Genomic DNA, 16,974 nt, shown 5'->3' with positions numbered 1-16,974 from the left:
CTACCCCTGAATAAGTTCCAGGAGTGATTTTTGGGATTTTACGTCCTCCTTTCCCCATGTCTGATATGTCAAAGCAGGAAGGAGTTGGTAGAATGGAGCTCCAGCACATGTCATCCTTTAGGGCTGGCAGAAGTAAATACTGTACAAGCAGTGGAAAATCCTACAGCTTCCCAAAAGAAACACTCAGCCTGAACACTTGCAGCGTGTCCAGCTTTCCTCCTGTTAAGCAGAAGTGTGTGCCAGAGGAAGCTGCCTCTTCAAAAGCAACAGCTGTTCACATACTCTACCTTTGCAATATTCAGTGAAATTGTCTTGGAGCTTTTTGCTATCAGACACCTTTATGGTTGAGTAGGCACATTCAAAAGCAACTGTTGGTGCAGTTTAGGCATGGGGATATTAAGTTGGGTTACATGGTGCAGGAGTAAGGAGTGAGTGACTCAGCCTTTATAGCCTGAATCTATAATGAAAAATTGGGGGTACAGAGGTAATTTTTGTGTCATCAGTACTGAAAATTACACTTTGTTGCTACAACCCTTTATCCCGAGTCTTGCAGTATTAAATGATTGCTGACATTGATTCAACAGTTTTCTCCTTGCTCAGAAAGACTGTCTTCTCGCATATCACTTAATAATAGACTGGTCTGAGCTGACATGTCAACCTTTTTCTAAGAGACTTTATAGGTGGATGTAAGCCTTCTGGTGGCCAGAATTTGAAAAAACAACAATCAAACAAACCAAAAAAACCCAAAAACTGCAAGAACCACCAGAAAACAAACAAAAGAGTCCTCAAACCCCCAGACAAGCAAAGCCATGCTGCCCTCTGGATAAAAGGTTGTCCCTTGACTGTGCAGAATATTGGCATGGAAATGGGGGAGAGAGAAATGAATGAGAGGAACAGTACAGTGGAAGTTGTGGAACACAAGAGTAAGTTTTAGGATTTCAGAGAGATGTTTAGGTTTAGATGAAACCCAAGGAAATGTATGGGGGTTTTTCAAGAAAGAAATTTGTTTTTTAAAGGGAGAAATGGGAGAGGAAACAAACTAGAAGATAGAGATGGATATGGAGGGATAAGGGTGAATCTGAAGTTTGGGAGATTGGGAAAAAGGAAAAAGTGTTTGTGGTAATATACTGCAAATGAGAAAAAAGAAAACGTGAGTAGACAGTGGAAGGCAGGAGACAAAAAGCTGTGGGATCATTAAGAGAAAATGAAACGAAGAGAAGATTGTAAGGGAGAAAGGGTGGTGAGAGGCATAGGATTATGACAGGTGAGAGAAACAGTGATGGTTCTTCTGTGCCAGAGGAACTGTGAGTAAATTAACAAAGAACATCTATATGCCATTGCAAAGACTGTAGAAAATCATGACTCATGGTTCATATGTAAAATACTGTAAGTGGGATACTGTTAATACAATGAAGGATTGTGGAAGTCAGAAAGCTGCTAGATGATTGGTAATAATTATATACAGATATGCATCACAATTAATCTTTAAGTACTACTTTGAGGCCTCGGGTTTTTGGAAGTGCTGTTTTATTCAGCTTTCTCTGTTAATCTTTGTATATTTCAGGTCACTAAATACAAAAAAACATTTAAAAGAAAAAGTAGTAATGGTGTTAAATTGATGCACTTGAAACAGTGACTTTTCTTGAGATGTCTGTTTGTACTTAGTGTAATGGAATGGCTGACAGCTGGTTTCAGTTGCCATAGTGTAATTATGTAGAATAGACTTTTGCGATGACACTATGTCAATTAAGGAATCTCTCACATTCTAGACTACAAAGGACAAAATGACAGTACAAGATATTTCTTCCGTTCTTTTTCATAAAAAGATAGTGACACTGTGTGAAATTACAGTCCTGTTATGATGACACAAGTCAAATGATGTGAAAGATTTCTGGATTGATTAAAAATCATCAGCATTATAATATAGAATATGTATGATTTGATAAGTTGCTGTTATGTTTTGTTCATTTTTCTTCAGAAGATATTTGGGGGGGCTGACAGACTGGGGGCGTTTCTTGTTATATTTGAACTGGTGTGTGTCAATGTGAAAAATGCTACTTATATAACAACATACTTTAAATAGTGGCTCTTTGGTATGTGAAAATATTTTAATCCAATACATCTTAAGTAAATTTTAAAGCCATCACAGAACATGAACTAGGAAAGAACGAGGTGATATTTTCCCATATTTTTTGCTATGTCTCCCTTTTTTTAAACTGAACCCAGATGAAAAGGAAATTGCCACTTTTTTCTTCTTTTCTTTTAAAGTATTCACTCAGTCCCAAAATCCTGATGAAGTCAGTGTATTCATTTTTATTACACAAAGCGTAATACTGCATATTCTTCATTGTTTTTGAGAAAATGGCAATATCAAAACACCCTGATGCATAATGAATTTATATAAAAAGCTCTTGAATTGAATTGAAAGAAAAGATGCTATAAGCATTTCCTGACAGTAAATGCGATTTCTTCTGCTCTCTCAGTATTGATCATATGTGTTTTAATAGTTTTTTTTCAAGTAAAAAACAGTCTCATTTGCATGCAAATTATATAATGCTTCCAAATGATACATGTGGAGATCCTCCTCTGCCTGGTTTCCACTGATTATTGATGTCTGTTTAAGGCTTGTTTTTGTTCCCTGTGTTAGCAATGTAGTATTTATTGACATTTTGATGTAGGAAACCACAAAACATCCTATCCAGTTAGATTAATTTATTTCTATGAAAGCGCACAGGAAAAAAGATTCTATGAACAAAGGCACAAGCAGACATTTATCTCATTAAAAAATTCAGAATTTTCTAGTTTTAAACTTGCTTCCTTTGTGACGTCTGTAAGAAACTAGCCAACTGAGTCATCTTATTATTTCAACATCTAAAAAAATTACTCCAAACTGTTAAGGTAGCTTGCATCATTCCATACCCTGGAGTAACTTTATCATTTTAATGAAGCCAGCCTCCCTCTAATTCTGAACCTTTCTTGTGTACAACGTGTGGTGTGTAGTCACCAGCTTGCCAGGTCTGCATCTTACGTCTGTTTCATTTGCAGCCTACTACACCCTGGTTTTGTGAAATAAAAGTGATCAATAATTTTTTATAAAATGTGAATATTCTATGAATATTTTACCTTTAATGCTACTGGTAAATTTAATGATCGTTAATACATGTTTTCATCTTAAAAAAAAAAAGTTATGTAAGCACAAAATGTTTGTGAAACTAAACATTTAAGATACTATGTACATATACTACATTACATATACTGCAAGCTCTCATTTATTACTGTAGTAACACAATGGTTTGCAGTTTTATAACTCAGTTTGTATAACACCACTTAGTGTAACTGTACTTCTTATGCTGTACTTCCCTGCCAGTTTTTGTCAAGTCTTGGAAAACATTTTCTAATCATGTTTGATATGTTAGATAATAAATTAACACAGTAAAGGCAGGATAAATGATAAAATAGAATGGAAGGATAAAGAAATGAAGCAACTCAGAGCAGGGCTTCTGAAGTCCTGCCCACAGCCCAGTTGGTGTGCTGGACTGTTCCCTGGCTATGAGGAACGTTGCAGATGGGCTTGCTCTTGAGTCACTCTACAGAGTGGTCGCACCTGTAGTGGACAGTATCAAATGGCAATGGAAACGGTGGTTACACTGGTGTTCTGGAAAGTGGAAGAGGCAGATGGTAGACCATCACGTGTAAGCAAAAGGTCCAGTTAATCTACAAATAAATTTCTTAAATATTTGGGAACTCTAGCTGTGTCTATAGCATCTGATTTAACTTCAAGAGTTTTATGCTCAGTCTCTTAATATGCCTTTAGTGAACTTGAACCCCCCAAACCAGAGTCTTGTTACCATTGTCGGTTATATTGTCAGATCTTGACACTGCTCTTTTTATTCATAACTGTATTCTTGCTATGGGTGGCACAGCATTAACTTTTAATAAACACTGCTGTGAACATTAGCCTGCTCGACAGAGAGTAAGTCACAGACATTGCATAGGGTCTGCTGTGACCGATTACTTCATGTTGTTTGAACACTACATCATCTGGCTGTTCTGAGTCAGCTGTCCTGGGACAGAGAGGTAAAGATATTTGTTATAAAAAACAGGTTTGTGTTAGTAATGGTTATTGAAGACTGGATATTGGAAGAAACGGTGGAAGAGGGAAGGAGAGATACTGTTTTTTAATCTCTCAGTTATTCTAGTTTGGAGAAAACTGGAATGAGATTGCAGCATTAATTTCTCATCGAATAAACTTTTGTGGAGCCTCAGCTATGTGCTAATTCTAAGGGGTACTGTTATTTTCTTCTGGCCTTTAAGGGAAACCCTAGCAGTAACCTATCTTCATGGACTTTCCTTGGTGAGGCATTTAGAGTGAGTGGGAGGAGTGGTAAAAAGAACTAACTAGAATCTACAATTAAGTAAACTTTTATGTTGACTATACAGAAGAAAGGGTTTGCTTTGATTTCACCATAGTTTCATTAGTGTAAATGTAAGTGCAGAACTGCCATCAGTAGTTCTCCCTCTCTAATTGCTACTGCAGTTCACTCCTGACATTTCCTCTGGTGCTCCCTCTTAAGAGAGTTATCCAGTCTAAAAAAACAACCACAGGTTGTTTTCTCACAGCATCAGGCACAGGGAGCTTGCTAATGTCTGTTCCTTAGGTTCTTATTATGGAAAGAAGTCTTGATAGCTCTCATGTGTTAGGAAACTGTTCCTTTTCTGAAGATGTGCACTGAATATTGAGAATCTGTGAAGGTGTAAATTGTACATAGCTTCTTTAATCAGTTCCCTAGTTTGCTATTTAGAGAAACAGAAAAATAAGTGTTTGTCCTGATCAGTATGTGGTTGGGGAAAATCTGCTCAAAGAAGAATTCAGTAGTACAATATCTACAGGTAGCTACATAGGAAACCTCTTCTCATTATGGGTCTGGGACAATTGGTGCTACTGATCTGGTGTGAAGGACAGGCATATCTGCAGAGATGGTGTGCACAGATATGTAAAATAAGCTTTTCATTCCCTGTGTCATAAAGAACTGATAATCTAACTATCACTTTCTGGTCAGGCCTCCTACAAGGGTTACAACTCAGCAACTAACCAATTGACCTAGAAATGGAGAAAGTATTTACAAGTACATGATGTGGGCATTGTACTTTTTGAATGCAAATTTGTTAAGCCACTAAAAATCCTACAACCACCTTATACTGAAGATGCTTTTGACCATTTTGAAAGCTAAAAAAAAAAGTTATATCTTTGCATAATCAACAATTTTGCTGATGTTCTTTCCAGTGTCTTTTCCATTATGCTGTATAACACATTGCTATATTTAAATAATGGCACTGTTATTTAACATATTTATATTTCTATGTTATTCTGCTAGCCAGTTAAAGAAGAAGTATTTTGTATTTTCTGTTGAATTTTTGCTTCCTTGGTACGTGACTGTCTTTTTTTCTTTTGTGTGTTTTTTTTTTCTCTGTTTTTCTTTCAGAACTACTATGGAGCTGCCAAAATGATTCTTTCTGACAATCCACTTGGCCTGACGTGTGGAATGGTGTGTCCAACATCAGATCTCTGTGTTGGTGGCTGCAATTTGTATGCCACTGAGGAGGGACCAATTAATATTGGTGGATTGCAGCAGTTTGCTACTGAGGTAGGACTTGCAAATCTATCAGATTCCATGTATGTACTGATGCGTATTGTCTAGGTGGTTGCCTTTGTTAATGATTTATTTTTTAAAAAAAGTTGGTACTAATAAAATAAAGGCGTAGGAAGTTAGAATGATTATCCTTTTTCTTACAGCACATTCAGAAGCTTAGAAATGCTTTCGAAGTGCAATACTTTATAGGAACATAAGGAACACTATTTGTGAACAAGATGACTCTTTAGAAACACTAGGTGTTGAGACAATTTGTTTTATAATGAAAGATTTGTCTAAGCCAAGTGAAATTGTGGATGTAGGCTGCGTAAGGAAAGGATCAAGTGCACCTGCATCTGTAACTGCATGTTAAGGAGGTGTAGAACTGTTCTGGGCATAGGGTAGATCCTATTTCAGAATCAGTATGCATTTGTACTGGCTTTGGGGCAACGCAAAAGTTTCAGATGATTTAGACTGTTTACTGTCCTGTTTTGCCAAAACTAAACAAATAAGTAGTTTCAGGTTGACCTGAAATAGGTCTTTACGCGTCTATCTAGATAGATACAGAGGCACACGTGTATGTATAAATTTAGTATTTCATAAAGGTATGTGTATATTTTGGCTACTGAAGCAAAGGTTGTTACTTGCCACTTGATGTCAGGAAGTCTTCTCAAGGGTTTCTGTTCAGGTACAAGTGCATTATTTGTGACTATATAGTTTCAATGCTCCAATTTCCATCTGAAGAAAGACGGAGGCTACAGCTCATTTGTTAACTTCCTTGAATGACATGGAGAATTTGTACTAAACTCATGGTCTCAGCTGGCACCTCAACTGATCAGTCTGAAGTTTCTCTGGGTAGAAATTGTGATTTTGATCTCTGTAAAAGTGGAGAAGTTGTGGCTGTATAAAACAAAAGCAATATGCATGTCTTAAGATTGCATAGTCCTTAACTAATGAGCATGTCCCTCTTCTGTTTCTTGAGCCATTTGGCTGATGATATTTACAAACATACGATGAAATTCCAGTCACCTTCACAAAGCCTGAGAAAAAAAACTTTGTAGGACAGAGCAAAATAGAAATGTGAATCAATCTGGAAGTAACAGATGATATGTCTTGAAGGCCAATTTTTTTCCTCTACTGTCATTCCCAGACTTCACACCCCTTTATCAATGGCTGTGGGTCATCATTTGATGAGCAAACGTTCCTACCTGCTGCAGTTCTTCTCCTTTTATCTCCTTTCTTCTCTCCAGGAGACTTGTAAACCTTTTGGAGAAACTACTAAATGTTTCTGCTAGCTGTTGCTGAACCTTCTCTCCCCTCTGTCATTTGAGTAGCTATCCACTTTGATTTTTTTGAGATTGAACATACAAGTGTAAGAATCAGTACAGTTTGGACAAAAGTTCTTATTTACAGAATGAGGTTAGAGACACTGAACTGTGTTTGTTCTACACGTATATTCAATAGTTGGGTTTTATCGATCAAGAACAATTTTATTAGGTTTTCTTCTAGTGGCCTTAATTCCTTATATATAAAACTTGGTATTTGTTGCAAAGCAGAAGACTTTTTTTTTATTTCATTAAAAAAAAAAAAGCAAACCAAAGAGAAAAAAAGAAAGATTAAACAGTTGTCAAGTAGATGATAAATACAATGGTGAAATATTACTGTTTAGGAACCAAATGCAAGCAATATCTTTTAAAACTTGATTTGTGTCTCCTTTTAGCCCTAATGCTTTGATTAATAGAGAGGAATTATAGCTTGATAGATAATGCTAAATATCTGTCATTTTTCTTCAAAAATCTTTAGAAATCTATTAGAAAAGCTCAGTGCTAGCACAATGATTGATATGAAAACTGCAGAGAGGATGAATAGCTCACAATGCCGTTGCTCCTAATGTTTCAAGTTTGTTTAAAGTGATATTAGTGTCAAGAGTACTAACTAAATAAAATTGTTATACAGTTCTATTTAGCACTCTAACAAAAATAATATTTCAGTAACTTTTAGTATACTTAATATATTTGTAATATCCTAAAATGTTAAAATTAGTTGTTAATAACCTTTGGATTTACTGCTGTTTAACAAAAAGTTTGTGTGTATTGTAGTACTCATAATTAGTAATAATAGGCAATCACTTTTGTAATTAAAACTTTTTTTAGCTTTCATTCAGTTAAATTTTACTATGAAAGTATGTATAGTTGAAAAAAAAAATGGTATGAGAGCTTCCAAGTAACAATCATTATAAAAATGTAGATTTAAATACTGAAGAAAATAGTAAAGTACTACTGCCCATACAAAAGTTGGCCCAGATACTGCAAGCAAAGTGTGTTCACAGCTTTAGCTATGTGAGTAACTTAGCAAATTGTGTAATTTATGCGTGCAACATGTGTTACTCTTAATGAGAGCTGCATGGTAATTCTCATGCACTGTGTAATAGTTTTTCCCACAGGGCCTTATTTACTGAAAACTCCATTGTGCATAAATCCAGTTTTAGACTTTTTTCCTTGGAATTAGTCTGAGGATCTTACACTTGATGCATTAGGAGAGCGAGCGATAATAAAAAGACCCAACTGCTAGCTGAGATAAAAGATAAAATTGCAGTAAAGCAGGAATGTGGGTTTAAAATGGAAAATATATGGGTATGACGTATGCCCCTTTGTGCTTCTGAACAATGACTGATCATCTGTTCATACTGCAGATAAAACTCCCTAATTGTAAAATATTTGTCTTGCATACAGTAGAACAAAAAAAAAAAAAGGCACCTAACACCTCCTGAATTTTCCTTCTGCCCTTCCATATAGTTTTGTAACTGTGTTTGGCTAATACTCAAAGTAATGTGAATTTTGAAAATTAAGTGTTCAAGTGGAAAAAAAGGAAATGTCCATTTGTATTTGTGATGTAGAATGTGTATAGTGGGATGCAGTTACCACGGTAACTGTTGCATCTAGAGAATAACATGGAGTAAAAACTCAGTATTATAAATGATGAGTGTCAAGCGCAGGTTACACCTGCTACTGCACAGGTCAAAATTATATTAATGTCTTTATCTGCCTCCTTTGCCCAAGTACTTTAGAATCAGGAAACATCTCTGGTTTTGGAACACAAGTTCAGTGAAAATATACTGAGATTGCAGTGACAACACATACAAGCGTGAGCTATATGGCTGTCAGTGCCACAAAATAAACTAAAATTACTGGTTACTCAAGTACAAGTTTGTAAGCTTGCAGTAAAAAAGAAGCGTGATCTATTACATTGTCTACTGTAGTATTAGTAAGAAGCCCTCAAAATCTGACATTTCTTGATAGACATTACTGAATCTAAAGGTTCTCCTGTGTTTCTGGTTAGTCATTCTGAATGGAGCAGCGCAAGCTAAATAGAAAATGTATTATTTTAATCACTGCATACTAGATTTAAATACTAGATCATTTAGTACTGTGACTCTTGTGCCAACTACAGTTCTGGTGATTTGTTCCTCTCCAGAGATATCTTCTGGCTGCTGTTGCAGCAGAAAGAAATTGGAAAAGGAAATTTGATGTTTTTTTTCCTGAAAGATGCATTGTATGAGCTAACCTGCTGTTAGCCTAGGGGCATCTCTGCAGAGCACCTGTTCTGGGAAGTGAGCTCTGGTGAGGGTCCCCCTCTGAGCGCTGAACCTCCCTTCTCCACCAACCCACCACAGGCAAGGAAGCAACAGCTGCCCAGAGGGATTGCCATGGAGGGATGTGCTGCGCCCTCAGGCTTAGGAACCCTCTTTTAGTGACATATGGACAGCTCTGATTGGTCTTAACGTAGGCGGGGTGAGAAGGTGGTTCTCCTGGAACTGCAGCTCCTGCAGTTGGATGGCCTTAGGATCTCTGCCTGGGCCCCTCACCATTGCCAGCTCGAATGGGCGTGCTGCATCCGCAGAGGAAGTTTGTTCTGGGAAACTTAGCAGGAGCTAAGAAAGAAAGAAAGAAAGGAGAAAAGAGAGAAAACTCTATATGTATGAGATTTTATTTTAACACTTCTTTAGGTTATTTTCTCTTTAAGTCGTGTTGAACTCTCTACTAATCAATTATAAAATTTTAGGCTTGTCTGGAAGGGATCATGCAGCCTTCACCCCCTAGTTCAGGGGATGAATCTGAGGACTTCTGATTTCTCAGACTAATGCTGAAAGACTTGCTGATATTTGGACAAGCTAAATAAACTTCTCTAAAGCATGTTTTACCGACATGAAACTCTCTTTGTGTTTTTTAAGGCATTTACATGAATGTTGCTATGTCCTTTTTAGTGGTGGGAGTCATGATATGTTGAGGTGTGGACTCTGCAATGTCTGAGATTCATGGGTTTTCTTAGGCCTTGGATAATGTTAATGATAGTTGTTATGTAGGTTTGAAAAGTTTTTAATGAGACACTTGAGACCCTAGTTTTGTCAACATTAACTTACTTGCATAAAATTTTGCAGTACTGCAACTTTAGCTGTTAACTTGAGGATGGAGGATCAACAAGTTTTCATAACTAGCCCATGTTATGAGTCCACTTGCTGTACATCCTGTGCTATCCAGTATAATTAAATTAAATTAATTGTGTGATCATGTAATTTGACAACTTCAAAAAGATCACTGCACATGCAATTTGCTTCATTTTTGATTAAAATATGTGCAGAATATTATCTTCTCCTTTAAATATTGAACTGCCCCATATTAATGTAAACCAACCTACAGATAAAATATCCATGGAAACCAGTGGGAAAGTGTGAAACTAATAGACACAGTTCCCAAATGTTACTGATTTCATTGCTGATATTTTTTCTTTTTGTGCACTAACAAAATCTGATAACAATTCAAAATATACTAATACGCTTCACACTAAAATAAATTCAAGCTAGATGCTAATGTCTATGTCAGTAGCTGTTTGGTATCTCATCATCTTAGTGAAGGATATTTAATGTCAAACCTGACTGATAAACTTATTTCTATTGTCTTTTAAGCATGGAAGCAAGCATTATGCCTCAAGAATATAAAAGATTTAGTTATGAAGTTTAAAATGATGTTAGTAAAAGATAAAATTTTCCCACAGCTCCTTCCATTTTCCCTGTTTTTTGTATTACTTACGAAATGTGATCTTCTGTGTATGTCTTGGGGACTACCAAATGTACTTTTTAGCATCCTGTCTAGTTCTACAGGTTTAGGGAAAGGCTTTTTTACATTTTAACATTGAGGTTAAACTTTCAGTCTATTTGCTGTTTTATTTAACACATATGTTGTCATAGTCTAAAGATAATTTTAAATAAATGTGGATTAGAGTAACAGTGTTTGATCATATTTGAATTCGTCAGAAAGGGAGAGAAAGGGTATCTACAGTATATTGCTCTTACAAAAATTCTGATCAGAAGACTCAAAAGTGACTGAAGTGAGTTACTTTAATTTATTCTAATTTATATAAAAATCGAGGTAATCATTCTGAATAACAGTTCTAGCTTGCTCTAATGGTTTTAAATGTTTTAGATTCATTTAAATCATGCATACTATGCCATAAAATAATTTTCATCAGGTTAGCAAAATGCATTTCTCTGAGTCACCTGCCACTCTCTGCCAAATGTCACATCTTTTCATCAAAACATGTTAATACTAGAGTTGTGGAGGTGACTTCGCTAGAGGTGAAGAAAAGAATCAGAATTATATTGCATGAGGAGAACAATAAGCTTTTCCTCATCTGCATTCTGAAAAACAGCTAAATTGAGTTTGCTAAAACTTTTCAGGAAAATTAAACTTGGGTCCGACGCTCAGCCAATGAAACCACCATAGTTTGCTTAAGTGGGAAATATCGTGGAACCTTAATATAAACTTGTGTTTGCATACAGTGCCTGGAATTGTGCTCTTTTTCGAATATACTGAATATTTTGGAACAAGAGCCAATCCCACTGCAGTGAAAGGATGTTTGATTTACAAGGGAGAGCAAACACCCAGATTTCACACTGGAGAGGACGTTGAGCAAGTGCAGTCACACCTTTACGCTCTGAAGTTATGCAAATAGGGAAACTGTAATATGTTACAAATAATTGAATCAAGAGATAATTTGTTTCAGTTGTTGGAACTTTAGCACAATAGATTGGCTGTTTTGGTTTGGTCAAATAGTATCTCCCTTGAGGACACAATCTCCATAATCTTTTTGTAAACTGGGATATCATTTCTATGGACCCTAATGGACATGGAATGATAAGAAGTGGACAGAATCAGTGTGGGTTTAGTTTGAATGGGCCCTGGATGGTGAAGTAATGATGATTGCATATTGTTTGATAAAAAGTTGAAGAATATATGCCTAGTGTTACTAATGTCTATTAATAATTTAGCTAATCTCTTTTGTTTGTCTGTGAGACAGCCAGAAGGAAAGGCAGACATGGGGCTGATGTCTTTCATTTCAGTCTTTCCACTGAGAGATTCAGCTTTAAAATTCATTATTTGGTCTCATTTTCCTAAATAAGTTTTGGTTAAAAAGCACTGCAGAACAAAAGAAAAACTCTGTCCAAACAAAAATGAAATAATCTTTTTGAAAGGAAGGTGGAAAAGAAAGGCAATTATATTAAACTTGCATCCTGACCACAGTCTGAGCAGATTAAAATCGGAGAGGACAGTTGTGTGTAATGTGGCATTGAACACTTGCTTGCAAAGTAGTCATCTCTGCACCCCAAAGGATTTGTACAGAAGAATTCAGTGATATTTAATTAGGTGAATTACAGTATAGGGAAACTTCACCATGAGGTGAGTGAAAATCTTTTGAAATGCATTGAAGCAGTTTGCTATTTTCACACAGTTACCCTGCCAGCCTTAATATGCAAAACTGCCACTGAATTCCAGATGGCAAGATATCACCGCACAAGCTGGCTGTGCTGCATAAAGACAGTTTCACCCTATTTGCAAATAGGGAGAATTGAAGTTGACCATTCAGCCTGAACTACAAGGATATCCTGCATGAGTGCTTGGTTCCTGAAGCTTAACACCGCACTACAGTAGTGTGGAACTTTAGTATAACATTTTGTTGATGGGTGTGACTATTCAATAATAAATAGAAAAATAATTATGTTAACAATAAAGTAATAGTGATAAACTCATTAAGCGTACACATATGCATAATGTTCAATATAGAGATTAAATATGCAAGTTATACAATTTGTCTTACTGAGTAGCCTTCTGAAAACAACTGCATGAGACTTTAATGGAAATTTGGTATCATTCAAGCCATTTCTGTGTGAATGTAACAAAGCAGACATTTTAAAAATATTGCATTTTGGTTATCACAGTCTAGTTTCACGGTACAATATAAGCTTTTCAGCCTGTGAAATCCATTAATAACCACATTAAACCTTCCCATATTGTGTGAATTGTCAGGTTTAAATGATTCTTTTTTAAAAACAATTATCTGTCTCTTGCTTCTTGCAGTTTGTTAAAATGCTACGTCAATTTACAAAGACTGGGGGAATTTGACACAGAAATTTTACAGGGGGAAGGAATTAATCATTGGTTTACCTAGCATGAGTGCTCAAGTGCACATGAAGAAAATGAACATTGATTCAAATTTTAAATGAAAAATTCTATTCACGAGTGGAATTGCTAAAGTTTAACCTGAAAAACCTTTGCTTCTTGAGTTCTAAGGAAAGTAAAAAATGTTGGTAAACTTGTTAAATAGCTTAAATATGTTATTTACTAAGACAAATGACTATGTATTTTAGAGGATTAGTTAGTACTTGTGGAACGCAGTTCTTCATTGAAATAGTTAGGGAACAATGTTGTCTTCTGGCAGTTTTTGAGGTGCCCGGAAGTGTTTGTAATATGACTGAGAATCCCAGTGCAGTGAACTGTTGTATCCTTTTGGTACAATATTTTGCTTCTGCTACAAAAGAGTATTCCTTGGGTTAAATATTTTCCCCCTAATGCCTGAAATAAAAGGAAGATGTAACTGTGCTCTTCCATGCTCCTAATCTTTAGTAGCCTGCAAGGGCTGTGAGTCTATTCTTTCTTTTTGTAGGATATGCAAGATAGAGACTCTATTCCTTCCCCTACAATGTATGTAAATGCATAGGATAGTGAAGTCTGTCTCAGTAAATGTAGAATATGTCTGCCTTAGCCTCTTACCTAAGCAAAGGTGTGAAATAAACTGTGTGACATTTTAACTAGGTTAAAAGTCAATTGCACTGGGTCTTTTTTATACATAACAGTGGTCAGAGACTGTCCAAAAGTGCTTTTAATAGTTATAGAATCATAGTCAAGACAGAATGGAGCAGCTCATCGCCATTTTACAGGTGAAGAATTTGGGCATAGTCGGAACAGTATAACTTTCAGGTATGCATACAACTTTTGGACACCTGATTAAAAAGTGGAGAACATCTCAAAGAGATGAGCAACTAACATGAAATAAGTCCTATTAGAGTTATCTAAAAGGAGTCATTTAAAGCATGAGCTACCTTTGAAAATATAGCACTGGGGATGAGAGGCAGTTCCTGAAAAAAAAAAAAAGTTTCAAAGCTGTCTAAGATTGTTTACCTACCACCTCTAAAAAGTCAAGCCATTTATGATTTATGCAGGATCACACAACAAGTTTCTTGAAGAAGCAAAGCCTCTTCACTGGCATTGTAATCCTTTGCATTATTCACAAGAACAATATTCTAGTAGTAAGAAGAATCTGAACATTGTTTGGAAGGAAATTTTTGGTGTTACAGAAATTCTCTGCCATCTGCCTGACTTTGTATTATTACTCTGTTACTTGTAGTCTGGTTCCATTTGCTCTGTAAAATTTATAGTAGTGAAAGATCTGACTTCAGACATTTTTGAGACAAAAAGAACCATAGAAGGACCAAACCCTGCAACTACAACATCCCTCAGAGATGCACACATCATGTCATTTGGGGATCCCTGTAATGTTATGAAGTGATCTGCAATAATACATCAATGATATGTGACAGTACTCACAGAAGCTTCCATCATGTTATTCATAATAAAATTTAAGGAGACAATGTAAGGTAACCTGTTGAATGTATTGCTTTTCAGGTGTTCAAGGCTATGAATATTCCTCAGATCAGAAACCCTTCCTTACCTCCTCTGGAGGATATGCCTGAAGCCTATCATGTGAAGATAGCTCTCCTTGGTGCAGGACCTGCAAGTTTAAGTTGTGCTTCCTTTTTGGCTCGATTGGGCTATTCAAACATCACCATATTTGAAAAGCAGGAGTACGTTGGTGGCTTAAGGTAAAAAACAATTACAACAAAGCAATGTTTCCGATGATTACAGAAAGCATAGCAAAAAATACTGTGCTACTGTAGTTCCCTCTACCTTAACCTAAGGAAGAAAACAGAAAAGTTCAGATATGGAAAACTGATTTTTTATTTAAATAATTTATAATTCAAGTTAAAATAGGTACAGTTACAGGCAAGCTTTAACTGAGATTGTTGGCTATCTCCTAAATTTTCTTCAAATGACCTCTAAAATTCCAGAGTGTGATTGTTATTATCAAATTAACATTTTAGAAAAGTTTGTCAGGAACCATTTCCCTTTGTCCAAAAGTTTTAAAACAAGATGAAGTACTTGTAGCTATACATAGTGAAAGAATTAGTAGATGTTTAAAATACTTTAGACAGATAGTAATGTCATGGAGGATTTTAAATTTTGAATGCTTTCGCGAACTACCTCATGCAGAGAAAGGTGACAGTGAATAAATCCATCATGTATGCCTGGACTTGCAGCTTTAGTAAACTATATCATAAGAGTGAAATAAAGTCACTAAATTCTCAACCCTCAACAAATTACAGATACATGAAGGAAGGTACCTTTGCAGTTTTCCTGTATGGTTAATGCTTGGCTGATATTTGCATGGTGTTGTGTCCTCTACAATAGAAGATGAATTTTTACCACTGTAATGATGGCTGAGATCATACCTTAGAAATTCTTTGGAATCCCTAAATATAAGATAGAATATTTCAAGAACTGAATAGTGAATATCAAACCATTCAAAATCAAATTTTACATATTGAAGATACATTTACACTAAAGTGTTTACAAGACAAAAAATGAAAAGAAACAGACAGAGAAAGAAGGATGACATGCTCGCATTTCTCAGTGCAGCATCACTTAAATCAATAGAGTTGACACCATTAATGAATTTGATCCATAATGTCATAATGTCAAATACTTATTCAGTGCTCTGGAAGATAGAGAATCAATGATGGAGAAGTTCAACTGATTACTTGTATTTTTTCCAGTGAGATTCAGAAGTATCCTACCTAATTATCATGGTGTTAATACATAGGCATTTAACTGTGGAGCTATTTTACTTTGACTGGTTGCCATAGAGGATTGCAAATTTAGTATATGAAATACCTATTCACCTGTTGAGCAGCACGTTTTCATAAATACCAGATATAAAATCAGTTTTGTTACTGTAAAATAGTAAGAAATAATGAGATGTTTCTGACAATGAAGTTTACTTGTTGATAAGTTAGACTCAGGTTGGACTCCACAACAAAATACAGTACTTTCTGCAGCTGCTTACAGTACAGTGCTGCAGTTGCTTACCGTGTACTTGTATATTTATATGTTCTGTTAGTATCCATAACAGTCAAATGGTGCATTTTAAAATGTATTTCTTTTTTCTGGGTCTTAAATACAGATAGCAATCAAGGTCAAATTTTATTCCCATTCGTTTTAGAAAGTTTCACATCTGGTTTAAAGGCCTTGTCCTTACTTTAATCTTAGAACAGAAGGGAGGCTGGCCTGTGGCAGTAATCATCCATTATTTCATTTGTAAGGCTTCACAGTACATCTTTTAACAAGTTTAGGTTATTGATGGGTGTGTTTTCAAGGCCTCATAAACTATTGCAAATTGCTAACAAGACCAAATTAATTTTGTATTTTGAATCGGCTGTTTGGAAGGGCAATGCTTGTGCCCTTTTTAAAAAACACAAAGCAAACTAAAAGTGTTTTTAACTAGGATGTTCCTTCACATACATGTTACATCATAGCTAACTTTAATAATATTGTGACACTAGAAAGGTTTCCAGTGATTGTAGTTCCTGTGTTGTGATATTTAAGCATGTCATAAGTCTGTGATTATCTGAACATGTCTGAATTTCTTACATTCATGATTAGGTTTTCCTACGTTTCACCAGTTGTGCAAAATTTATGCTTTATAACAGAGTAGCCATGAGCGAATCAGGCTCTTGCTTAAGAGACCACGAAGAGGCTTCACTGCTCATGCTCCTAGCTATGCCACTGGTTTACAACATATTTCTCTCACAAGCCAAAGGGGTGTCCCTTGAGCAAAAGTAATTTGGGATCACTGAGAAACACTAAGCACCTGCCCAAGCACCTCTAACTTGGGT

At 35.8% G+C, this 16,974-nt stretch overlaps 1 protein-coding gene across 1 annotated transcript in view; it reads left to right on the top strand.

The window, feature by feature from the left end:
* The window catches only part of DPYD (dihydropyrimidine dehydrogenase), a 369,255-nt gene that overhangs the window by 102,327 nt on the left and 249,954 nt on the right, over positions 1 to 16,974 (top strand). Inside the window, exons 5-6 of the mRNA XM_014939498.1 lie at positions 5,484 to 5,645; positions 14,648 to 14,844. Of these exons, the coding sequence (XP_014794984.1) occupies positions 5,484 to 5,645; positions 14,648 to 14,844 (359 nt within the window). The remainder of the gene's footprint in view (positions 1 to 5,483; positions 5,646 to 14,647; positions 14,845 to 16,974) is intronic.

The sequence above is a fragment of the Calidris pugnax genome, unplaced genomic scaffold (genome assembly GCF_001431845.1).
Source record: "Calidris pugnax isolate Ruff unplaced genomic scaffold, ASM143184v1 scaffold18, whole genome shotgun sequence".
Classification (NCBI taxonomy): domain Eukaryota; kingdom Metazoa; phylum Chordata; class Aves; order Charadriiformes; family Scolopacidae; genus Calidris; species Calidris pugnax.
This window is presented reverse-complemented; position numbering and strand designations above follow the sequence as displayed.